Source organism: Meleagris gallopavo, chromosome 8 (assembly GCF_905368555.1).
Source record: "Meleagris gallopavo chromosome 8, MGAL_WU_HG_1.1, whole genome shotgun sequence".
NCBI lineage: Eukaryota > Metazoa > Chordata > Aves > Galliformes > Phasianidae > Meleagris > Meleagris gallopavo.
In genome coordinates, this window is record NC_139411.1 from 34,667,952 (window position 1) to 34,694,180 (window position 26,229).

General features: G+C 42.8%; 1 protein-coding gene across 3 annotated transcripts; it reads left to right on the plus strand.

Moving 5' to 3' along the window:
* Positions 1 to 9,887: 9,887 nt before the first annotated feature.
* TCTN3 (tectonic family member 3) lies at positions 9,888 to 24,373 on the plus strand. Of its 3 annotated transcripts, none has more exons than XM_085229839.1 (13): positions 9,888 to 10,370; positions 11,017 to 11,135; positions 14,490 to 14,620; positions 14,920 to 15,028; positions 15,104 to 15,222; positions 17,366 to 17,401; positions 17,785 to 17,859; positions 17,952 to 18,077; positions 19,122 to 19,217; positions 19,472 to 19,569; positions 20,145 to 20,307; positions 21,055 to 21,192; positions 24,299 to 24,373. In XM_085229839.1, the coding sequence occupies exons 1-13, from the start codon at positions 10,120 to 10,122 to the stop codon at positions 24,323 to 24,325; spliced, it is 1,488 nt and encodes a 495-aa protein (XP_085085965.1). In that variant the 5' UTR covers positions 9,888 to 10,119; the 3' UTR covers positions 24,326 to 24,373. The 3 variants fall into 3 exon arrangements, with proteins under 3 accessions (XP_085085965.1, XP_085085964.1, XP_085085963.1); XM_085229837.1 differs by lacking the exon at positions 24,299 to 24,373 and adding an exon at positions 21,644 to 21,958 and having other exon boundaries at positions 9,891 to 10,370; XM_085229838.1 differs by lacking the exons at positions 17,785 to 17,859; positions 24,299 to 24,373 and adding an exon at positions 21,644 to 21,958 and having other exon boundaries at positions 9,890 to 10,370.
* The last annotated feature ends 1,856 nt before the right edge of the window (positions 24,374 to 26,229 follow it).

Here is a 26,229-nt window from a genome sequence, read left to right on the forward strand (position 1 = left end):
GATAAATTCTGAGGACTGAATAGAACTGCAGATATTTTTTGGAAAGCCATTCTTTCCATGAAACAGAGACTCTTAGTTAATTCTCTGCTATGTATTGCCAGGCAGTTAATAAGGACCAATCACACCACTACAACAATCAGTTCCAGCTGCTTCAAGAACACTCAGAACTTCAGCAGACAGCCTCAGTACTAGAATGAAGGTCAGTCTGTTCAGAACAGACATACTAAGTGTTTCCATAGCAAACTTTTTCTTCCCACATTCTTCTTCTGTTCCAGTACATTGCTGATTACACCTTATCCTGTAATTCCCTGCTGTCCCGTCAAGTGTGCCTTGTCATTACAAGCTTGTTCTCTGTGCTACCCATAGAAGTTCTAAAGTTAACACTTCTGGCTTATAGTACCAAAGTGTTTTCCCTTACTGACTAATGATTGTGTTAATGCCTTCCTTGCACTAATTGATTATATGATCTCTGTCAGAAAACAAATTGTGAACTGTGATCTGCCTTTTAAAATTTTGGCACTGAACAGAAAATGGAGACAGAGAATAACAGCGTGGACACTGTCAGTGTGAGCTGATTAATAAGTATAATCTGGTACCCACCCAGGTTATAAAACACTCATAATATATTACACTTTCATAAGGGAGGCAGTACATTGTCTATGAAAATCACTAGCTCCACTTCTAAAAAAAAAAAAAAAGGCCAGTTTTTTTTTCCTGCGCCTCTCCCTGTAGTGTAGCTACCATTTACTTCCTTCATAATTAACACCTTTGTATAAAATTAAAGAAAAAAATGTACAACAGCATATCTGATTCACAGTGCACCTATATAGCCTGGAAAAATGTCAACTCTTAAATTGTTGCAAGGAACAGTAAGCTCAAAACATAAGCCTGAATGACTCATTCTAATAAGAAACTCATCTTGTGACAGTAACCCCACTTTCTTCAAAAATATTATCCATGAAAAAGGCTAGGTGGGAATACAGAACATTTTAGAAATATATTCAGACATGTGCTCAGAAAATCAATACAAATTCCTAATTAATGCAGCTCCATTGGAGATTTCTGGAAAAGTTGTTCATCTTTGTGGACATCTAGATTGTTCTAATTCAAGTGGTAGATGTCAAGCATGAGAACATCAAGGGAAGTGACAGATCAAACATCTGGTTGTATGAAAGGACATGTTGCCAGAGCTCAGTACTGACCTCACTTTTCATCCTCACAATTTCATCCTTCAGTTTATCCCTCTTCTGCCATCATGTGTCAGGTGGAAGCACTTTTTAAAGTATAGGAGAAATAAAATCACAAATAATTCAGTAATAAATATCTTTCTACAATAGAATGGCCTGGGTTGCAAAGGCCCACAGCGCTCATCCAGATCCAACCACCTGCTGTGTGCAGGTCACCAACCAGCAGCCCAGGCTGCCCAGAGCCACATCCAGCCTGGCCTTGAATGCCTGCAGGGATGGGGCATCCACAGCCTCCTTGGGCAACCTGTTCCAGTGCCTCACCACCCTCTGGGTGAAAAACTTCCTCCTCATATCCAACCTAAATCTCACCTGTCTCAGTTTAAGACCATTCCCTCTTGTCCTATCACCACCCACCCTCACAAACAGCCATTGCCCCTCTTGTTTATGCACTCCATTCAAATATTGGAAGGCCACAATGAGGTCTCCCTGGAGCCTTCTCTTTCTCAAGCTAAACAAGCCCAGTTCCCTCAACCTTTCTTTGTAGGAGAGGTGATTCAGCCATCTGATCATCTTAGTGGCCCTCCTATGGACTCATTCCAGGAGCTCTGCATCTTTCCTGTCCTGGGGGCCCCAGGTCTGGACACAGCACTGCAGATGGTGCCTCATAAGAGCCAAATAGAGGGGGATAATCACCTCCCTCTCCCTGCTGGCCATCCCTTTTCTAAGGCAGCACAGATCTGAGTTGGTCACTTAAGCTGCAAGTGCACACTGCTGGCTCATGTCCAGCTTCTTATCCACCAGGACCTCCAAGTTCTTCTGCACAGGGCTGCTGTCAAGGGCTTCTTTGCACAGTCTGTATAAACACCTGGGATTGCCCCAGCCCAAGGGCAGCATCTTTGATCACAACTCTTTGGCTTCAACCAGCCAATCAATTCTTAATTCACTGAATGGTCCATCCTTCAAATCCATACCTCTCCAATTTAGAGGATGTAGTGAGGGACCATATTAAAGGCTTTGCAAAGTCTAGATAGATGACATCTGTCGCCATTCCACTGTCCACCAATGCCATCACTCCACTATTTCCCATGCTAATGGACAATGCTACCAAACCAGAAACCTAAGAGAAGTACGAGTACAATCAATAAGTGTACAGAAGTTAGGTTAAGTAGGATTATCACAGTGGAAAGATAATAAATGAAAAATGCTCACCAATGTTGTAGGCTTGCAATAAACTCCTCAAGGAGCAATCTCCTGAAAGAGATCCTTCCTCAATGGCAGTCAGCCCTTAAATGGGATGTAGGAGAAGTGGAGCCAGGCTCCACCCCTTCTGATCACACAGGTGAATTGCCTTCACCTTTGCTCCCGTGACTGACTCATTGCTTGCTTCAGATGGTCAATCAGAGGTCCAGGCTGTGATCAACAGTTCACATACAGGTACATCATATTTTAACATTTTCAGAAAGACAGACTAATCTACATAATTTCTATTAATAACTTCACTTGCCAATGATGACACAAATATTAAGACTTTACAATTATTGAAGATCATTTCTCTTTTCATTTCTCATATCTTATTGATCTTGAAGACAAAGATTTTTACTTCTGAAAGAGATGCTTGCTTTCTTGGCTTCAGCTACATCTGAACTTCGCTGACTTAGTGCATGTATTTTCTCTATGGTGTGATAGTACATTCCATGGTAGATGTACTACAGTGATTACAGTGAAAAAAATCTACATAATATGTTGCAAGATTCCAGGGTGTATATTTTATATACCATAAATATTATTAACACCTAACGCATTTTCTTAAAAATAGGATTAAGCCATATAAAGTTACTTCTCATGAGACAAGTTTTAGGCAATAAAGATTTTAAGTGGCACATTATTAAATTTGTTCCCTCTTCTTAAGCTTAAATGAAAACTTTTATGACTACTTCTTTGAAAATGGCATCTGCTAATTTCATAAAAGGCTACTTGTATTCTGCTCTTGCTAACAGAGAACTATTGTACCTAGCTTTTACGTGAATGATAACCAAGATCTTCCACAGAGAGATAAATATTTGAGAGAACATAACATGCCTTCATTTTTAATTTGATCACATTAAAATGCAGATACGCTCACTTGTGTACTAGCTGCAGACACTTCAGCTGAAAGCATAAGTTAACAGCAGAAGGGCTTTTTTAAGAAGTTCTTTTTGTTGCTTTATATCCATTGGTTTGTTCCTTTATCCATGCAATGCTATATTGTGATGGAAAGTACAGCAGTAATAATGGGGTGGCAAAGAGACTTTGGCTGCAGCAGCTGTGGACACAGAAACAAAGGAAAAAGAACTGCTTACCTATGGTAGACCTCAGATAAGCACAGACCCACTGCAACCCTTAAATGAGGTCTGGGAAGGGGTGGATCCTGCCTTCACCCCTTCCTGTCACTCAGGTGCATTGCTTACCCCTGAGCTCCCCTGGGTTGGCCCTGTCTTCCACCAGGTGTCAATCACTGTTTCAAGCCGTGAAGCTTGAAGCATTTCTGCTACAGTCCACAATATATAAAAGTTACAGATTCATATCCTTGTAGGATGACTGGCTTTCCTCTGGCCTCCAGGTCAGGCAGGGTGACATCTGGTAAATTCCACGTCAGACAGGGTGCCAAAGTAGCAGTCATATGGCTTAGGAGGTTGCAAAGTCGTTTAAGTACAGCTCAAACTCAGAGGATTGGAGTTAACTATTCACAAGGAACAGTTGTTCTCTTGACTATTCACTACAATAATATTCTTCTAACTATTCACAGGAATGTATTTTATCTTTTCTGATAACCGCTTGCCACACGGCCCTCAAAGATTTGGTTTGTTAGGAGGGTATTGGGGAAGCAATGTCCCTTCCACTGTAAGCGAAGATCAGGTTCATGACCACCTGATGAACCTGAAAAACTGCAAGTATATGGATCCTGATTAGATGCATCACAGAGTTCTAAGGGAACTGGGTGATGTAGTCACCAAGCCATTCTCAAGTCATGGTAATTGGGTAAAATCTCTGGTCACTGGAAAAAAGGTAACATCACACCCATTTTTAAAAAGAGTAAATAAGATGAATCCAGGAACTACCAACCTGTCGGTCTCACCTCTGTGCTGGGGAAGATCATGGAGTAGATCCTCATGGAAGCTATGCTAAGGCACACAGAAAGCAGGGAGGTGATACGGGAGAACCAGCATGGCTTCACCAAGGGTAAATCCTGCTTGACCAACCCAGTGGCCTTTTATGATGGTGTCTGTGCATCAATGGACAAGGAAAGAGCCATTAATGTCATCTATCTGGACTTCATTAAGGCCTTTGACATGGTACCCCACAACATCCTTCTCTCCAAATTGGAAAGACAAGGATTTGATGGGTGAACTATCTGATGAAGAAAGAACTGGCTGCAGGATTGAGTACAGAGGGTGGTGGTCAATGGCTCAAAGTCTGGATGGAGATGTGTATGGAAACTGTTGAGTCACAGCCTGAACCACTGATTGAGCACCTGGGGAAAGGACCGGTCAGCCCTGGGAGCACACAGGTGAAGGCAATTCAGCTGTGTGACCAGAAGGGGTGGAGCCTGGCTGCACCTCCCTTAGACCTCATTTAAGGGCTGACTGCCACTGGGGAAGGAGCTCTTTCTGGAGTTCTTTTTCTGGTGGTGCTTTCCCCCTGCAAACTTGGAATCTTTTGATACAGGTAAGTAATCTTCCTTATTTCACTTTCCTATTGTGCTGGTCTTTTGTCATTATCTCTGATGAAACATTTTTCCTGTCATACTGATCTGACTAATTGTTACTAGGTAGAAGATGAGTGGTGTTCCCTAGGGGTTGTCAGGGGCCAATACCCTTCAATATCTTTATCAGTGGAGGTAGAATCAAATACATCCTCAGGAAGTTTGTTGATGATACTCAGCTGTGGCATACATTTGATGCACTAAAGGGTTGGGTTGCTATCCAGAGGACCTCAGACAGGTTTGAGCAGTAGATACAGGCAGACCTCAGAAGGTTCACCATGTCTGAATGTAAGATGTTGCACCTGGGTTGAGGCAACCTTCACTCCCAATACAAATTAGGAGATCAAAGGATTAAATGTAGCCTTGCCTGAAAAAACCTGGGGGTACTGATGAATGGCAAGCTGGACATGAGCTAGCACTGTGTCCTTGCAGCCCTAAAGCCAGCTGTATCTTAGACTGCATTAAAAGAAGTATAGCCAGTAAGTTAAGGGAGGCGATCCCATCCCTATGCTCTGTACTGGTGGGGTGTACTGGTGGGGCTCACCTGGAGTGCTACATCCAGATGAGGAGTCCTCAGAAAAGCAAAGATATAAACCTGTAGGAGCATGTCTAGAGGAAGGCCACAGAAATGATCCCCAGAATGGAATGTTGTGCCTAGGACAGGCTGAGTGCTAGGGCTCTTCAGCCTGGGGAAGAGAAGGCTGTGAGGTGACCTGAGAATGGCCTATCAGTATCTAAAGGGGAGCTCCAGAAAAGAAGGGGACAGTCTCCGTAGCAGGGTCTGTTGTTCCCAAACAAGGGGAAACAGTATTAAGTATGAAGAGGATAGGTTCAGGTTAGATATAAGGGAAGTCTTTTACAGCAAGGGTGGTGAGACACTGGAACAGACCACCCAGTGACATGGTTGATGCCCCATCCCCAGAGACTTTCAAGGTGAAGCTGGATAAGGCCCTGGGCGACCTGATCTAGCTGTGGTGTCCCTGTTCACTGCTGGGAGGTTGGGTTAGATGGCCTTCAGAGCTCGCTTCCAACTCCAAAGATTCTGTGATGTTTTATAGCATTCCCAAACCTACTGTAATTACCCTGGTTGCAAACACCCACAGCAATGAACTACTACATTTTGGCATCTATTCTACCACACCTCTCTGCAAAGAGAGGAGAGCTCCAGCTATGGTAGCTTTGGACATAGTAGCTTGTGTAATGAGAGTTCTTTGATTGATTGCTTCAGGCAGTTTAATTCTAGACCACAAACACTGCGGACTGATGTCAGAACTTCTTGTTTATCAGTTTCTAGTAAACCTGTTGCTGTTCTTCTCTGCATTTAGAGCTACATACTCCTGTTATTCTTCTTGGACATTCACCTACTACCTAAATTATGTTCCTGTGCTGAAATATTATCAATAAATTTAACATGATTTTTTCTCCTCACATTTTTTTAGATTACATAAATTTTAGCTAAGCAATTCTTTTTGTGCTGAAATATATTACAGAATGTCATTTCTGTTATAAGAGCTAATTGATAATGTGATTTGTTATGTTGCTGAGACATAATTCAGAAAGTTATTTTAAAGCCGTTGATGCATGGAATAGCACTATCCTTTTAATATTTCTTGTATGAATGGATACTGCATAAGGGAATGATGTGGTGCCATGTAGATGAAATATTTTCAGAAGCTTTTATTCTTGTTGTTTGGGCTTGTGCCAATGTCTTTCTTGTCAAGAGCTCATACACCATGAGCTGTCTCTCATTTAATTTATGCTTGTTCATTAGGTGGCAAGAATTTTTCCTCCAAGTTGTGGAAAAATGTATTTTAATTTTTAAAAGCTCACAGTCAAATATTTGTGAGCATTCTCTAGAATGCTCCTTCCAAATGCTGAAAAGTATTTTTATCAGGATTATTTATACAATATTATTACTAGGACTTGCCTTTCTGAATGTGCTATCTGTATGAATGATTTAACAGAATCAAATCAGTATTTCATCATGGCTGTTTCCATTATGGTTGCTAGGGGTTACTCCTCCTATACAGTATTGGATGAAATCAACAGTCTTCATGCAGTTTTTGTATTTGCAGGTAGGATTTTTGGTCCATTTACTGCATATTCAGTATTAAAGAACAATAACCTTCAGAATGACACTTCTTATGATTATGCTGTAATACAGTTTTTCAAATCAGCTGAAGGCAAAAAGCCTCTTGGGAGTCCAACATCTTAGGTTTCTACAACACAAACACACCTCTCTTTCTAACTGTTGAGCCAAACACTCAAAAGATTTATTAGGCTTTCAGTGCTGTCATCTGCTGACTCATTCTTGGGAGTGAAAAAACAAACAAACAAGCTTGCTATTGTCAGTCCAGTTAGTTCGCTATGAGATGGTCTCACAATTTTTTTCAGTCTTGAATCTTTGCTTCAACAAAGATGACATTTACCCAGACCTCTGCACAGTTTGTTTGAGAAATGACACAGTCATCATTCCATGAGCACAGCATGCATCTGAAAATCACTCTACTTTTGTCTTTTTCCTCTCCCAGTCTATCCCATGATTTGAGAATCCACTTGAATAGTGGTTGACTTCTAATTCTCACTTGATGAAGTAACTGCACTATAAATTGTTTCTTTCTGTTCTTGTGAATACAACCTAAACTATCTGTCATGTGCCATTTCTTGGAGCTGGGTAGGTTAGCTCTAAAATTCTAGAGTGAAAACTATTGCACTTTGGCAAATGCTTTGAAATTGCTGAAAACATCTGTGTGTCTTCACAGAGGAAAGGACATATTTAGCTTCATCTATGCTGAGACTCCTTAGATATAATTATCAATATAATCTATCAATAGATAGATTGCAGTAAATTTAACTGAGTGTTTAAACATTCTTTTAATGTTTAAACTCATTTTTCATTCTTAAACTTTCTTTCACAATTTGAAAAACACCAGAAATATTAAGCTATTAGATGCATACTCAAATTAGGATCTGAAATAGAAATTTTCTAGAATGTTATTTCTCAACACTGTTGTTTTTTGTTTGGTCGGTTTGTTTGTTGCTTAGCTCCATTCACATCTCCTGTCTTTAAAAGATTAGCACTCTGAGCTCCAAAATTCTATTACCTGGGCTTCTAAATCCTTCGTTTATGTAAGATGCAGTTTCTTATCCTCCTTAGTTAAGCCACCATTGTAAACTTACAAAGATGCATAGAATACATTAGTTTGCCTATGCTTTTTTTTTCTTCATTCCTAATTCTACTGTATATTTTTTCCTGAAGTGACTCTCTACTTTTGTACCATCAAGAAATTCAATCATGTCGCTGCAAACTGCTAGAAACACATAAAGGAAGTTATCACTTCTGGTACTAATTCCTGAAGCGATGAATTAGTTATCTTTTGGTGTCACTGCATGAATATCCAATGCCACCAAACAAAAGTATGGTTTATCACTTTATGTCCTTAGTTCTACTACTATTAAGGATTTTACTGAAATAAAAATTGGTATTTACCAAAGTAATACAGAAAATATTCCCCTAATACTCCAGGCCATTTCCTTATGACTACACTTCATAGACCTAATTTATTATTTTTCTAGTACTTCAGAAATTCCAATCAGATATTATGTATATATGTATGCTATTCAATTCTATTCTACTTATCCCTACAAATGTGCAGTGTACGATGATTTTCATCCCTGGTTCTTTGACTAGCATTTCAAAACAAGTAAAGCTTACAGATCCAATGTTTCATGAACAAGGCCATTACTCTTTACCAATGCTTTCTGATAAAATACTGCTGTCAAACTGCAAAGAAGTTCTTGGTCATGCTCATTCATCTTTCTGACAGAGGTTGTTGCGATGCAGTTAGGGATTAAGAATCAAATATAAAAGGAAATAGTTTTGGAGAAAAACACCTTAACATATTATTTTTATTAGTTTAGTACATAAAACCACAGCAGTAAACTATTGAATATGCCCGTTGTACCAGGATATTAGTGTTCTTTCTAACCTTTGCAATCTTGTCTTTTTTTTAATACTGAATTACTATGAAAGGACAACAGTCATTTTTGAAGTACTGAAAGATTTCTGGACTTCACTATTTGGGGTTCTGATTGATGGCAAGTTGATGAGACAGCAGTGTGCCTGGTAGCCGAAAGGGCCAACAGTACCTGGGGTGACCCAGACCCAACACTGCCAGCCAGGCAAGTGAAGATATTGTCCGACTCTGCTGTGCATGGTGCAGCCTCACCGCGAGCAGTGTGTTAAGTTTTGGGCACCACAATATAGGCAGATCATGAAACTACTAGAATGTATGCAAAAGAAAGCTATGAGGATGGCGAAGAATCTAGAGGGCAAGACGTATGAGGAGCAACTGAGGACCGTTTGTTCAGCCTAAAGGAAAGGAGGACTCATGATGGCCCGCAGTTCCTGCACAGAGGATTAGAGGGGCTGGCACTGAGCTCTGTTCTCCAATGACAGCAGGACTCCAGGGAACAGCATGGAGCTGCATTGGGGGTGGGAGGGGGGTCAGGTGAGTGTTAGGGAAAGGTTCTGCTCCAGAGAACCTTTGGCACAGGCTCCCCAGGGCAGAGGGCATAGCCCTGAGCTGCTGGTGCTCAAGGAGTGTTTTGACACCACTCCCAGACAGAGGGCTTGAGCTTGGTTGGTACTAGGAGCTGCGACTCGATGACCCTTGTGGGTCCCTTCCCATAAGGGATGTTCTATGCTCGTACGATTTTATTGCAACTGTTGTAAAGGGTTTTTTCCCACTTTCTCACAAATGAGAAAGGCTTCTGCATGGCAAATCCTGAATCCAGTGAAATCAACGACAACGTTAAGTTTAAAATCTGACTCCGACTGATAGTATTATTTTTATTGCCAACTCTCACGTATCAGGAGAAAAAAAAAAAGTGGAGATTGAGTCACCGGGGCTCCCAGACGATGAGGCCGAGCGCCTTGCACCACGTCCGTCCCAGCTGAAGCGCCCGCCGCAGAGTCGGGAGACGCCGCCGTTCGGGCTCGGCAGGGCAGCACGGCAGCCACCCTTCTGGCTCCCGGACGGGCGCCGCGCTCGGCTCTAAGCCCCCCGCCGACCTGCGCAGGGCAAAGCGCCGCACAACCGCGAAGGAACAGAGCCGGGCGGGCCGGAAGCCAGAGCGGGCGGCGGTAGCGCGGGCCGGAAGCCGGGGGGCGCGTTTCTTAGCGACGACATGAGCGGGGCGCGGGCGGCGCTGCTCGTCCTGCTGCTGGCGGCGGTGGCTGAGGGCGGGCCCGGGGCCGCGGCTGAGCTCACCGCCGGGGGTCCGCGCGAGGCGGCTCGCCGGGACGAGGCGGCGGCTCCGCACCGAGCCTCTGACGTCCGCGCGGTCCGCGGCGGCGCCCGGAGCCCCCTGCTCGTTGCCGGAGGTTTACCCGGCCGCCCGACCGGCGCCGGCAGTTCGTCTCGCCTCGGTGGCGGCAGGTGGGCGGGAGCGGCGTCCCACCGCCGTGGGTGTCCGGCCGGGCGGCGGAGCCGAGGGAGCTCTGGGCAGCCGCGGTGCAGCGCCGTTAGCGCCGTCGCCGCGTTTGTCGGGACACGGCCCGAGTCCGCGGCGGGTCACAACAAAGCTCTTGGCGGCCGGTAGCGAACGGCCTGCGTGAAACTGGGCTTGGGCGCCTCGCCATATGGCTTCTGGTGGAAACCGGGGCGTCTTAGGAAAAAGGGGTTCGTATTCGACTGGAAGTGGAAAAGCAATTATAGAGTGAAGGATGCTGTCAGAGGAAGGAAATTTCAGCTACTTGGACATAAAGAGCTGTGGGAGAGCCCCATCATCGTGGGTTGTAGTTGGGAAAGAACCTGGAGGAGCTGTAATATGTGATGCTGAATTTCTTAACAGTTTATTGTTCGAGGTGTCGGAATGATTTCTAAATATACAGATGGAGTGCATCCACAGTTACTGCTGTGGGGGAGGCAGCCTTCTAAAATTGATTGCCAATGCAAATTGTACAGTAACTTGTGTAAGCAGGTTAATGGTAATACTATTGGTATTAGTAAGGTTAAAAGTGGTACATTGCAAGAAAATACTATTTAATTGACTTCTGGGGTGGGGGTGGTGGTTTGTTTGCAGGTCTGTGAATCAAGTGTGTGTGGAAAAATCACTCATATTCAGAGCTAATATTCCTTACCATACTGATATCATTGCTGTCTCTGATGGACCTGATCTATTCTGTGTGCAGCTGGGTGAACGTAAGTAACTTTTCTTTCTATTAAGCTTATTCTAATATAGCCTCTGCATAAGGGATCTGAAACTTGTGTTATAGTTGTTACAGGAACTACAGCAGCCAAAATACTAATTAGTAAGATGATAGGGAATCATGATTCCGTCATCAAAGACAAAAAATAATAATTCTGCTCTTTTTAAGGGTAATGTCTCTCTGGCTAAATAGAGCCTGTATCAATCACTTCTGTGTTTGAGATACCTTAGTTTGCTACCCTTAGAGCAGAAAATAAATGTTGACATTCAAAATGTACTCCTGTTATACTTTTCAGAAGGTGATTTCTGATCATGTTTTGTATTACTTTTTTCTTGTGCTTATTTTCATACTTTCTTCTTTTCTGGGACCTGTTTTTCTCGTTTTTGCAGTTTTTCTCAGTGCTCCTTTTTGCTGTCTAAAGGTAGAGTTTCACATTTGTCTTAATGTGATGGTAAAGAGGACAGTGTGACTGCTCACCATGTACCCAACAATTCATCCTGACCTTGAGCCTCATGTCTAACAATCATATGTCTGGCTGAGTTAAGCAGTCAGGCTTGATCTAACTTTTGAAAAAGAGACTGGTGCTGTCTTGTTTTCAGCTGGGATACAGCTGATTTTCTTGCTAGTGGCTGATAGGGTGCTGTGTTTGGATATAAAGTGAAAATAATGTTAATAACAAGCTAGTATTTCAGTTGTTGGTTAACAGTGTTTACCTTGAGTCTTGGCTTTTTATGCTGCCTTGCTATCCAGCATTAGGAGGCTGGGAGTGCACTGGAAACTGAAGACAGCTGACCCAAACGAACTGAAGGGATATTCCATACCGTGTTGCATCATGCTGAATAGTAAAACTAGGGGAGGAGTTAGCCAGATATAGTTGTCCAACCATTTATCTCAGCTAAGAAGCTTTAAATTTCTCACAGATCTATCTTTTCCAATTCTCTCCTCAATCCCACTGTGGGAGGTGGTGAGTGAATAGCTTTGTGGTGCTTGCTAGGCAAGCAAGTGGTAAGAAAGCTGTTCTAGCTGTTCTATTTTTGTAACACTTACATGGAACTTACTATTCCTTGGGCCTCTGGGCAGGTATGCTCTTTGCTAAGTAAAAAACTGGCTAGATGGCCAGGCTTGGAGAGTGATAGTGAATAGAGTTAAATCCAGATAGCGACCAGTCACTAGTGTGGTGTTCACCAGGGGGTCAGTATTGGGGCTGCCTTGTTTAATATCTTTATTGATTATCTGGACAAGAGGATTGAGTGCACTTTCAGTAAATGTACAGATAACACCAAATCGATCTGCTTGAGAGTAGGGAGACCCTACAGAGGGATCTGGATAGGCTAAACTGATGGTCTTGTTAAAGCTCATATAACTGGACTCAACCTAAGTGGCAGGTCTTGCACTTCAATCACAACATGCATTGCTACAGGCTTGGGCAGAGTGGCTGGAAAGCTGTGTGGGGAAAAAGGATCTTGGGGTGTTAGCTGACCGCAAGCTGAACGTGAGCCAGCACCATGCTCCAGTGGCCAAGAAGGCTGATGGAATCCTGGCTTGCATCAGAAATAGTGCAGTCAGCAGGAGCGGGGGGGGGAGGATTGTCCCTCTGTCATCTTGAGTGCTTTATTCAGTTCTTGGCCCCTCACTAGAAAAAGGCATCGAGGCCATGGATCATGTCCAGAGAAGTGCAATGAAACTGTGAAGGGTTTGGAGCACAGGTCTTACGAGGAATGGCTGAGGGAACTGGGACTGTGTAGTCTAGGAAAGAGGAGGCACACCTTATCACTCTCTACAACTCTCTAGAAGGAGGTAGTGAGGTAAGGGTCAGCCTCTTTTCCCAGGTAACAGCAATAGGATGGCAGGCAATAGCTTCAACTTGTGCCAGGGGAGGTTTGAGTTGGATATAAGGAAAACTTTCTTTTCCAAGAGTGGTGATGCATTGGAACAGGCTGCCCAGGGAGGTGGTGGAGTCACCATCCCTGGAGATTTTCAAGAAAAGGGTAGATGCTGCACTGAGTTACATGGTCTAGTGTGGTCACAAGCATGGGTGTATGGTAGATCATCTCTGTGGTCTTTCCAGCCTTAATAGTTCTATGATATTTTATGTCTGTCTCTTTGCCTCCCCACTCCCTCCCCTCCAAAAAAAAGCAGTTGTTTAAGTAATGCTTTTTGTCAGATGTAAGAAAGCTTTTATTTCTGTTTGATGGTTTGTCTGTTTAAGAATTATCTACTTGGACATTGAACAGCAGAATTGCACAGAGAGCTTAATTTCCTATAATTTTTTTTGTTCTTAAATCAACTGGAATACCTAAGGCCTTTTTGGTGCTAACCTACCTGTTGTGGGTATGATTTGGAATCTTCAGTGATTATGAAAGATGTTTTATTTGCGTGCATTAAAAAGCTTACTCTCTGAACAAGTCTATCTGTTGTATCATTAATCATTTGCCATTTAGAGACTTGGTGTTTTAGCAGTAATGATTTAATATAGCATTGTAACAGTTCTGAATATCAATGAGCAAGGAAGATATCACTCTGAGATACGAGTAGGAGTTTGTCTTTTAAGAATGTCTATTCACAGTTTATACTTACTTTAAAGTTTATTCAACACTATTTTTAATCAATTTAATGTTTTTACTGATTTCACATACTAATAGTGTTTTGACATAAAAATGTCAGATGAGTGTAACTTGGACACTTTACAAAATGGAGAGCACATATTAAGGCAGTCACCTTAAATAATTTTCATTATTTCACAAGATCACATTTATATATTAACATGTTTTTCATGAAACATTACAAATTACTACTCATTATGTCATCTTGTTCATAGCTGGTATTACCCTGTGTAGGGAAACTGTTGGGTTACAGCATTAACTGGTGATTGAGCACCTGAAGTGGTGTACCTGGCCTTGGGAGCACAGGCAAATTGCAGCTGTGCTTTCCAAGGAACCAGAAGTGCACCCAGGGTGGAGCCACCCTGGCTCATATAATGGCTAGCTACTGAAGGAAGAACATCTCTTGGACCTAGGCTGCTTTCTGGGAAGGAGTGCTGTATAGCCAGCGATCTCCTTCACCAGTTGGGTGAGTTCATCTCTTCTTTCTGTATGTGACTATTGGCCTACCTTGTGATATATTTAGTGAATACTTTGCTTGATATCACCAAGAAGCTGTCAGAAGCAATTTCTCTTCATGAATAGAGCACCCTGTTAGCAATTAATATATGGCACTATATAGCTTATAACTATATGGCTAAAAATAGTCACTTTTAAAATATTGGTATGTTTACTTTTCCTTAGAATTCTTTTCTAGTAATTTGAATGTTGGTGGATTATTGTTTGGTTTTTTTTCCAACCTTTAGCGAAACTGAACTATTTCCAGCAGCCACGGCGTATCAAAAAATCTGATTTTCTCAAGCTCTTGAGGAAGTATGGCAGGCACTCTTTCTTAGCGCAATCACAAGTCCAGCCATCATTCTCTGCGTTTTACCGAGTGAGTTGAAAGAAAATACCAACTGGCTTGCAGGTATACCGTTGCTGTAGCTGTCTGTAATGAGAACAAATTCAAAGATCCTTTGTATTTTTCTACCTTTTAAACCATATTATATTTCAGTTCTTTTCCTTACTGTGTAAAATGTTTCTAATTAGTGTTCTTGCATTTAAAAGTTTGTACAACCCTTTAAACAAAACTGTGTGCAAAGGAGAAGTTCAGGTTTGCCTCTTTGCCCTGATGTCATCACCTTGAACTTGGTCTTACCGTTCCAGAGTAATGTTTCCAAATTGTCTTTTCAGGCTGGCGATCCAATCCTAATCTACTTTGATTCGTTATCTATACTGAGTGTGCTTAGACAGCCAGTAAAAATGGGAGTCGGTGGACTTTGTGTAGATGGAAATCCAGCTGGTTAGTAAAAGAAAAGGCATTTCTGAGGTTTATGTGCTTCTGTTTTCTCTTATTTGATGTCATCTCTTAACTCAGGCTTCCTGGAAAGTGAAAGCACAAGCTGTACTCGCATTTTCACAAACCTGAGCAGGAGCTGTGTCAGTGACCCTGCCCTAAATGCTGCCTCCTACTACCGTGACTTTGCAGTACTAAAGGTGTGTCTCTTATTTTTTTCCTTTTGTTCAATGCCATGTTTGCTTGACTTAGCACTGTCATCCATTTCAACTTCATGTAACTTGAAAAAGGTTACTTGGTGTGTAGTATCCCGTGGTCTTCTGATTATGGCCTTCTTGCTAGAAATCCTGTTGAAAATGTCCCGGATCAGTGATGAACCATCATTTAAATGTGCTTTCCAATAAACTTCAGTTATTAGAAAGTACTTAGTGCATATAACAGCTGTTTCATTGATATTTCATATTTTATGGTTTAAGTACAATGCTTACATTTTAAATAGACCATTTATTAAAAATACTTTTCCCTCTCTTCCATCAACTTGATCAACAAAGTAAAGCATATTCTCAGGAAATAATGAAGGTTTTTTTTTTGTTTTGTTTTGTTGTTTTGTTTTTTTTGGTTACAGTATGTTTTCTGTAAAATCCCATCTAATTCCAGTTGTCATATAAGCTTTATTTCACAGAATCACAGAATGGTTGAAGTCGGAAGGGACATCTGTAGGTTGTCTCTTCTAACCTGTAGCTCAAGCAGGGAGACCTAGGGCAAGTTGTCCAGGACCAGGCTTTTGAAGATGTCCCAGGAGGGACGCTCCATGACTTCTGTGGACAACTTGTACCAGTGCTCTGTCATAGGAAAGAGGTGCTTCTTGATATTTAGGTGGGACCTCTTGTGTTATAGTTTGTCTATCTGTTCCTCTATACATCCATTAATTCCCAAATAAAACACTCAAATATCTCCTCCTCCTGCTGTTTTCCAGTCTAAGCTTGATACAGAAGTCTGCTCTATCAGATTAGTCAAAAAGGAGACATAAGAGAACTGGCGAATGTCTTGACCTTGGTCTTTCTGTGCTTTATCAAAATCCGTTCCTCTGTTTACAGACACCTTTCTAAAAGTCATCTTAGGAAATCTGCACCTATAAATACTAAAGCAGTTTGCAACTCAGCATCGTGAGAAACTAGAAAGAATAACCGAATGGTTGAGGCTGGAAGGGACCTTTGGTCCATCTGGTCCAATCTCACGCTCCATCAGAGACAGCTAGAGCAGGGGGCCCAGGACCATGTCCTGGTGGCTTGAAGATGACCAAGGGGGAGATCCACAACCTCTCTGGGTGACCTCTGCCAGTGCTCCATCACCAACACTGTATGGAAGTGCTTCCTCAAGATCAGATGGAACCTCCTGTGTTCCAGTTTGTGCTCTCTGAGCTTCTCTTCACAGGAGAGGAGCTCCTGTTCCTTGACCATCTTGGTGCCCTTCCATTGGCCTCTTCTCAGTATGTCCAGGTTTCTCTTGTTCTGGGGCCCTGTAATGTAGATGCAACCTCTCTTTACCTGCTGGTGATGCTTTGCTTAATGCTGCCAGGAATACCATTAGCGTTCTTAGTGAGAAGGGCACATTGCTGACTCATGTTCTATCTGGTGTCTATTAACATCTGCTGTATCCTATTCTGTAGTGCTGATTTCATATATTCTAAGATTGAATTCTGTATCAATTAATACTTTATTAATCCTGAAGATAATGTCTAATTACTATTTATTTTTGTGTTCATAATGTGAGTTTTACCAAGGGATCGCTTAATATCTCATTATTCATTTCTTCTCGCCAGTTTCTCAGTTACGCTAAGATGATACACCAAAAGAGTGCGTCAATATTAGCACCTTATTAAAGTTAGTGGCTCTGCTTACCTTTTAATTGGAAATATTCTTCTAAATCTACATAACTGTAGTAAGAGAGCATTCCACTGATCAAATGTAATTCATGTTTCTGTGCTTACTCTGCTACCGACTGCAAAACTTAATTTTTTCTCAAGTAGGTGCTGTAATAGGTACTTCATTCCACAAGGGAAAGCTACAGGAACAGATAGAAGATGATAGTAATATTTTCAGTTTGTTGACAGGGCCAGGAAAAAATGCTGTCTTCTGTTCTTCTAAATATACATTTTTTTTTTAATAGTATATCTGTAGTTTTTAATCTATGGATGACAAGTTTTAGATATCTTAAATAAGCTAAGTGACTTTTGTCACTGAAATACGTAGGATGTATTTTGTTTGTCTTGTGATTTACTTGCAAACTCAGAAAATCTGTTGTTTTTCGGTGCTGTTTTCTTGGTTTGTTTATTTTCCCTAGGTTCCGATCCATGACACCATTGCAGAGTCCATGAAGGTCAGTCTCTTTTGCCAGTGAAAGTAACTTCTGCTTCTGAAACTAAGTATTGGGAATAGTAGACATTCGTAACAATAGTCACAGCTTGAAAACTTGAGAAGAGTGGGAACATTTGGTGTCTGAAGTAAGACTCCGTGTAAGAAAGTGTCATGTTACAGACAAAAATACAGGGGTATAAGGCAACATGTGCTTTTAAATGATTGAGCACAGAGGGCACTGGAGTCAGGGATGTGACAAAAAGTCAAATGTCATCTGGAACAGAGTGGTGTGTTCCCAGATCACAGCTGCAGCAGGAAGGTAGATCTTGGTTGGAAAAGCAGTGGAAAAGAGGAAGATGTGCTCTTTTTAAACAACTGTTATTCATTAATATCTTTACTCTCCAGGTAAGGATCAGCCCAATTGGACCACCTGGAGCTCCCTACATGGAAGATAACACGTGTAACAATGCTGTTTCTGAAGTATCTTGACCTTTTTATTTTAGTCTCAATGCTAACTTCAAGTTGTTACCCTATTACTGTGTCTCTGATTCTTCTCTGGATTGGACTTTCAGGTGATCTATGAGATAGAATTTAATGGTACCCATGGGATTCAGAGTGTGTCTGTCCGGTTCAAAGTGACCAGCATCTCTGGGAGCTCTGGATTCTCACTGCAGCAGCACTTCACTTTGCGTTTTTGGGTCAGTGTCTCAGGCTGTTGTGAAGTTTGTGTTTTCTGTGACTTTTGACCCAATTCTGTACAGAAGAGATGAGAATAGAGCAGTGCTGTAGTACTATGATAACACCATCTGTCAAAGAAAGTAGGAGATGCCTCTGCTCTTAAGTAAATTATACTAGTAGAACAAACTCGGTTTAAGTAAGCAACTTTGAAGGGGCTGATTATTTTGATCTGCCTGGGTTGGATTAGTTTGCTTTTGGTTGGTTTACGTTAAGTTCCTTGCATTGGTTGTTTTTGGTGGGCAGAAGAGGAAAGAGAGGGTCAGGGTCATCAGCACAGTATCAGAAAGGAAAAGGTTGGAGCTATTACTGTATCTGGGATGTTCAGTGTTTGTGAACAGAGTTGGTAGGTTTATTCCAGGTACTGAACTTTGTGCAGTGGGAATGAGATTTGCTTTGGAGGGGGTGGACTGCTGGGAGACAGTAATGTGTTTTGAAGTTTATAAACTTTCTCCTACAGAGACAATGCAAAGTTGGATAAATGGTGACCCACAGGAGTTAGTAAGTGCGCAGTGCAATCTTGCTGAATTTATTCTCAAAGTCTGTCTCCATAAAACAATTTAGAGGTGGTGTCTCTCAGAATCAAGGTTTGTTCTGCAGATCATCTTTAGAATTGCCCAGAGTTATTTATTTGCTTCCTTAGACAGAAATGCTGAGCAACTGACTCAAAAACTGCCCTGGCAGAGTCTGCACTTCAGGATAATGACATCTAGTCGGTTTGGATTGTTTGTTTGGGGTTTTTTTGTTTTGTTTTTGTTGTCATTGTTTGGTTTTGTTTACCTCCTGGACTACGTATTAACTTGTCAGGTAAAAAAGACTGTTTGAAATCAAACAGTGGAGGCTTTAGTAGCATATGATATTCAGTCATTCAAAAACAGTGGGTTAAGTCTACTTTTCTGAGAATGCAGATTTAATCTCCTGAGATGAACAGATCTAACTAATACTAATGTTTCTCTTTTTTTTTTTTTTTTTTTTGTAACATTCTTTCTTGCTTTGCCTATTTGTAGACCAAGATGCTTTCTCATACACTGCCTAGAAGTGGAAACCCTGGTTATATCACTGGAGCACCACTACTGATTGCAAATGGTAGTGCAGTGCAGCATGTATCCTTTCTGCTGTCATGTTTTATCTGTCATTGGGTTTCTTTACTTTTGTTACTATGTTGCTTGGACTTCTGAGACTGTACCTTTGCCTGTGAGGGCATACTTCAGTATAACTTTGCAGCCAGCAATAAGCTGTTTGGTCAGGACTGAATTGTAGACCTGTGATAGTGCAAAGGAGGAATGTGCAGTAAGAAGATTGTTAAATACGAGTCGAGTGTCCTTTGTGATCTGCTTCTTGACATGCAGATTGTTAGATGAGCATTCTGCAGAGCGAGGCTGATGGCAGTTGCTCGCAGTTTCTGAGACATACAGTACGATTTGGAAGCAATATGAGGACTGGCTGCAAACTCAGGTAAGAACACGATCTGTGGTCATCCTTCCTGAAACATCTAGGAGGCATGGAGTCACTTAGCACCTTTGTTTGTAGTTTTCACTCATTTCCATGGAGCCAAGGTCCATCTTTAAGGTCACCCATAGTTTTAATATAGATCTTTCACATTAACCCTAAGAGAACTAGACTATCAGAGGGATGGTGAGATTCTAGAACAGTTTGAACATGAGATGATCTTATAGGAAGTCTTCAGGCTTCGGTCTGGCGACATGGCGCAGAGAAGAGTAAAGTTTATATTTGAGAAGTGAATTATAATAGAACCTTAAAAAATGATTATTCTAATTTGGTTTATTATTTTGTTGGTGAAAGGTCAGGTATACCATCACTGAGGTAGTAAGATGGCTAAAAAGCAGTCAGTACTCTTCATTGTGTTATCCTGTCAAGTTCTTCACCGTTTTCTTTGCAGAAAGTATTGGATGTTGACTCATCAGAAGAACAGAAGAAATACTTGTTGCTGAGGAAAGCTGTTGATGCCATCTGCTTCTGTCTTGGAAAGCCTTGTAGATAAAGCTGTTACTTTTTTTTCCTCTTTCTAGGCTAACTCAAATGGAAGAAAGTAATTGCAGTTACATCCAGCTGAAGTTATACAACGCTTTTCAGGGGATGAACCAAGCAGAGAACCTTGCTATAATTGGTAGTGCTCGTTCAACCCAAGAAGAAGAGTGGGTGACCATTCTGATCCAGAACTGCAGTGTACAGGTAATATAAATGCAAGAAGACAATCTGAATATCTCTTTCATATCTTTGTTTTAGTTTGAGAGGTGTGAATAATGTTAAAAAAAAAAAAAAAAAGGACCAGCTTGTTCATCAAAGCTAGTTTTATTTGTGTGGTAATCCACACAAATAGGAGTCTTAATACTCATAAACACTCATTTATTAGTGTTTGTGTCATTAGGATATTTACTAAACAACAACAAAAAACTGATAGATTTAATCTCTTCCTTGTAATGGTATTTAAATAGCCAAGAAGAGATTAATGCTTAATCTGGTGCTGTACTAGTTAAGTTTTCTGACTGTGTTCGAAGATTAATACAAACTGTTTACTCCTATTAATTTAATACTTGTTACCATCTCTTCTGATTTTTTTTTTGTTGTTGTTTCTAGTGACATTTATATATTGCCTAACTAAAGCTAAGAGCTTGCAATCCAATGCTTGCTGGGGAGGCAAATTTTAATAATTATTCATCTATTAGAAGGTGTCCTCATAGAAGGCAAAATCCAGGTGATAGAGGTAAGATAAATTCTGTCTAGAAATTAGATGACAGTGAGATGGATATAGCTCTAAAATGGGCAGCTGACCTGACAAGAAGTTGTGGGGTTAGTCCTGAAGTAAGTGATTGAGATTCTGAGACCTTTGTTACCTGAAGCGTTGGGTTTTGACCATAATGGTCCTTTTCAACATTTAAATTACTGTATTCAGATGTTTGGGTTATATTTTATTTTCAGACTGAGAATTGCAGTTCCTGTTGCATGATTCCTCTGACCCTGGATATACAGATATTGTGGACTAAGATGGGTCTCCTGTCCAACCCACAAGCTCAAATATTGGGTGTACGGTACTTCTATCACTGTCAACCCCTAAAGGTACGGGATTTCAAACCTTTCTGTCATACAGCAGTATGAAATGAGATTCACAGATTATTTAAGAACCAAGGTATCAAGTGGTCTTGATATTGAGGAGTTGATCTACCAAGTTTTAGAAGTGGTTTGGCTACAGTGACAAGAGTTTGTATTTTACTGATCTGTAGAGGAAGCTGGTTTTCTGGCTTTGCTGATTAATGTTCTCAGTCAGTTGTACAGCTAGAAGAGGTACTTGCTTTTCAATCACAAACCACTTCATATTAAGGAGTCAAAACCTTAATTTAAGCTCAGTATAAAGTAGGAATTATAAAAGTTGAGTAGCTGTGTATGTCTTGTCCCTTAAAACCTTGTGGAGCACACAAGCTGTTTCAAGAGTCCATTACAGAACTTACCTGGGAGATGCATCTTTTGCATTAGGCATTCTGAATTCTTTCTACTTTCCATTTTGTTACAGTCCCTAAGCACAAGCTTGGTGCCTTTGACAACTCTTGTTACCTTCACTGACATGACGGAATGGCCAGAACCTCCACGTGGCCTGCCCAAAGTACACTGGAAACTCCCATTTGACTTTTTTTTTCCATTCAAGATGGTACTGAATATTGAAAGAAGTTATAGAGATGATTTGACTGCCTATTTTGTTGTGATTCTAATATTGTCTAGTATTCTCTGCTTTTGAAGAGAGTCAAATAGATGGGACCTGTATAAATTCACTTACTGAACTTTAAGTACATTTGTGCTGTGATCCAGATCATAAACTGTTTTCATCAGATTCTTACGCTGTCTATCATATCTTATGTGCCTTCTGTTGATGGATTAATGTACTTGAATAGTTTCTGTCCCGTGTTCTCTCATTCTCCTGTTCTCCATATACACAATCTTTAAACCTCTTTGAAGTGAAATTCTTAAGGGGTGGGGTAGTTGAGAGATGTTGGAAGAATGAGGAGCAGGAAGGAAGAAGTTAAAATGAACTTGTTCCCAGAAACCAAGTGTTTTCTAAACCACGGAATGTAGAGAGAGGACTGGAGTTAAGACTTCTATTTTGGATCATAGAAGGCACCCTTGGGTTGGAAGGGACCCTAAAGATCATCTCGTTCCAACCCCCTGCTGTAGGCAGGGACACCTCCCACAGCCCAGGTTGCTCCCAGCCCCATCCAACCTGGCCTGGAGTGCTTCCAGGGAGGAGGCGTCCGCAGCCTCACTGGGCAACCTGTTCCAGCGTCCACCCTCACGGTGAAGAATTCCTTCTAACATCTGGTCTAAATCTACCCTCTTCCAGTCTAAAGCCTCTTCCCTTTGTCCTGTCACTACCTGCCCTTACAAGAAGTCCCTCCCCAGCTTTCCTGCAGGCCCTTCGGGTAATGGAAGGCCGCTGGCAGGTCTCCCTGCTGCCTTCTCTTGTCCATTCTGCAGAGCCCCAGCTCTCTCAGCCCGGCCTTGCAGGTGGGTGCTCCAGCCGTCTGATCATCTTCGTGGTCCTCCTCTGGACCCGCTCCAACAGCTCCACGTCCTTCTTGTGCTGGGGGCCCAGAACTGGACGCAGTGCTCCAGGTGGGGTCTCACGAGAGCAGAGCAGAGGGGCAGAATCGCCTCCCTCTCCCTGCTGGTCATATTTCTCTTGATGCAGCCCAGGATACACTTGGCCTTCACGAGCCAGCGGTGTGCGCTCAGAGCCCAGTTGAATATTTCACCGAGTTTTACTCAGAAATTCAGAGATGGAATTGGAGGCGGTCCGTTCCACCGGGCGCTCGGTCAGGCGCTGTACCACCGCCGCGCGCCGCCGGGCTCTGCGGAAGTGGAGCCGCCGCCTTCCTGCCGCCGCCTCCCTGCCCGGTCGGGCTCGGCTGGCGTCGTGCCGCCGGGGTCGCTCTCGTTTGTACTCGAACGCTCCTTCCGCAGCGGGCTCGCCCCGCGGAGCGCTCACCCGCCCGAACGCCTTTTCTGCCGGAGAATCGCTGGCGGGAGTCCGGCCAGCTGGGCGCGGAGGGGCGGACCGGGGCCGGCCTGGAGCCCGCGTGCGCCGCGCTGCCGGAGCTCTGCGGCTAACGCTGGGGGCCGCCGAGCGGGCCTGGAAGCCGCGGCCGTGAGCCCCGTCTGGGTGCCGGCGCTGCGGAAGCTGGCCGAGCTGCGGCGGGAGGTGGCGGACGCGGGGGGGGGTTGGGACGTGGCCGCGTGTCGCCGAGCGCGCGGTGCGGCCGGCGCTGCGTTGTGTCTCCGTCCGGTTCTCCTCCTGTGGTTCGGTCGGGCCCGAACGAAGTCTCCTTGAAAACGAGTGAGCTGAGCCTTGAGACGACACAGGTACCGCACGCACAACGTGCGCCGTGCTGCGGGCGTCTGGGCGCTCATCCTGACGGCTCTGTCAGGTTGTCTTGAGTCACGTAGACTTTATTTCGGGCTTTTTTGGTGGCTGCGGAGCATTACTATTATATAGAGCCAACGACAGAGTGGAACTGCTGCTTAGGCCTTTGCGAGCAGTAAACAGAGAACTACATTGGCTTCATTCATCAGGAGTTTTGGAGAAACAGGGCTGCTGCACATCTTTGGCCTGCCTTTTTCTCTGCGTCTCTTGGACCTATCATGAAAATTTCTCTGAGCCCAAAGAAAAGACATAAACCCTCCTGACACCCAGATACCCAGGCTTTGGCTTTCCTCCTGGTAATAATAAGCTTGTCTGTTGTATGCTATTTCATCATACAAAATACAACAGGGTCTGGGTTTTTGTTTGTTTGTTTATTGTATGAGAAGAAATCTGATCACTCTCTAAAAGGAGTGATAGGGTTATAGATAAAGAAATCTTGATGACCAAAACTTACACAGACTTCCTATGCAGGAGGCAGTAGGGGTGGCAAAACTGATGCTTCTGGTGCAAGTGCTGCTTATGTGCCAGTTGAGCTCCACAGCCACAGGGAGGAATGAGAAGGTGTGCGCACTGGAAGTCTGCAGTGTTACAGATGCTGTGGAGAAGGTGAATGGCACCACTGTCATGTAAAGCTGGAGACCAGAGGAGAGTTTAAGGAGTTTTGTTTTCTTATTGTAGCTGTGTACTGCATTTGGGAGTTGGACACAAACTGCTGTCTTACTGATTTTTATTTTTTTTAAATTTCTCTATTAGGATTGGGTATCAGCTTATCTTCGATAGAAAAGGAATGCCTTCTTTCATCTCCGCAGCAACAAAAGAAGAGAAAAACACATCGTTCTGAGGACAGAACAAAAAAGGAGAGGTAGGTAAGGGCAAATGTCTTAAAAACAGGGAACTAAGATGGAATACAGAGCTGAATATTCTATGGAGTCGAGATGATGATAAATGCTATTTTGAGTGATGCTCTTCTTGGAGAAATGGCAGGGCATGAACAAATCTTAATGTTGGTGAATTTCCCCTGTCTTTCTTCGCAAGAGGCTGCAGCCAGCTGGCTTACAGATTGCTATAAGACAGTAGAAGAGGTTCATTCCACAGTGGGGGCTTGGATATGGAGGGTTTGAAAAAATTTGGAAGGGTGAAAAAGTGCACCTAAAGCTTCAATAAGACATACTGGAGGAGCTGTAAGAAGCTGAAGTGCGTGGTACTAAATGTAAATGTTTGTCTTTCTCCTGAAATATTGAACAAAACTACTGATTTCAGTTCATATTTTCCAAGCTTTTCTTCCTATCCTTACATTTCTTCAGCTGTATTTACTCCTGAACATGAGCATGTGTCCAGGAACTTGGTTTGCATCTTATCTCTTAGTGATATCAGTGTTACTGTTTTAGCCATAACTATTACAAAATAGCTGAATAAAACTTTATTCAGTCTCTGTTTCTTTCCCTGAATGACTTGTAATGCTCGTACACCTTGATTTGATTGTCATAGAAAAACTGATACAAAACTGAGATATTTTCTATCATCTCTTTATCCTTAATAGACGATGGATGTTTTACTGCTTGGTAAAGGTTTTAGAGGAAATCTTTTGATTCAGATTTGAGCCAGAAAAGAGCGATAATTTCTGGAAGAAGGAAATGCTGGATAGATGCAAACTCAACCACTGATGATTGTGCTTAATTAAGCTGTTTTGTCATATTGCTTGCTTAGGAATCTTGTTCATAGAATTGCTTAGCTTGGGGGGAACCTTAAAGGTCCAATCCCCCGTTCATGGCAGGTTTGCCAGCCAGTAGATCAGGCTGTCCAGGCTCCCATGCAACCTGGGGAACCACAGGCTGATGAGTCTCACCTCTGTACTTGAAAAGATCATGGAACAGATCTTCCTGGATGACATGCTTGATCACATGAGGAATGTGTGATCCGAGAGAGCCAGCACAGCTTTACCAGGGAAAACGTAACCAATCTGGTGGGCTTCTATGATGGAGTGATGGCATTGGTGGACAAAGGGAATGTGACCGATGTCATTTACCTGGACTTGAGCAAGGCCTTTGGCATGGTCCCCCCCACCACATCCTTATCTGCAAATTGGAGGGATGGGGATTTGATGGGTGGACCATCTGATGGATAAGGAATTGGTTGAGAGGCTGCAGACAGAGGGTGGTGATTAATAGTTCTCTGTCCAGGTGGGGGCCGGTAACAAGCGGTGTCCACCAGGATTCTGTCTTGGGACCAGTGCTCTGTAACATCTTTATCAATTACATGGATGACAGAATCGAGTGCAGCCTCAGCAAGTTTGCTGGGAGCTGGGCTTGTTCAGTCTGGAGAAAAGAAGGCTGTGGGGTGACCTCATTGCAGCCTTTCAGTACCTAAAGGGAGCCTACAAACAGGAGGGGAGTCAACTCTTTTGAAAGGGGAAATAACTGCAGGACAAGGGGAAATGGTTTGAAGTTGAGGGAAGATTCAGGTTGGATGTCAGGGGGAAGTTCTTTCCTATGAGAGTGGTGAGGTGCTGGAACAGCTGCCCAGAGAGGCTGTGGATGCCCCGTCCATCCCTGGAGGTGTTCAAGGCCAGGTTGGATGGGGCCCTGGGCAGCCTGGGCTGCTATGAAATGTGGAGGTTGGTGGCCCTGCCTGTGGCAGGGAGTCGGAGATTCGTGATCCTTCCCTTCCAACACGGGCCATTCTGT

Coding starts and splice junctions, on each gene's coding strand:
- TCTN3 (XM_085229837.1), top strand. CDS start 10,120: ATGAGCGGGGCGCGGGCGGCGCTGCTCGTCCTGCTGCTGGCGGCGGTG. Junction 11,136..14,489: donor CTGTGTGCAGCTGGGTGAAC/GTAAGTAACTTT, acceptor TCCAACCTTTAG/CGAAACTGAACTATTTCCAG. Junction 20,308..21,054: donor TCCAGAACTGCAGTGTACAG/GTAATATAAATG, acceptor TTTTATTTTCAG/ACTGAGAATTGCAGTTCCTG.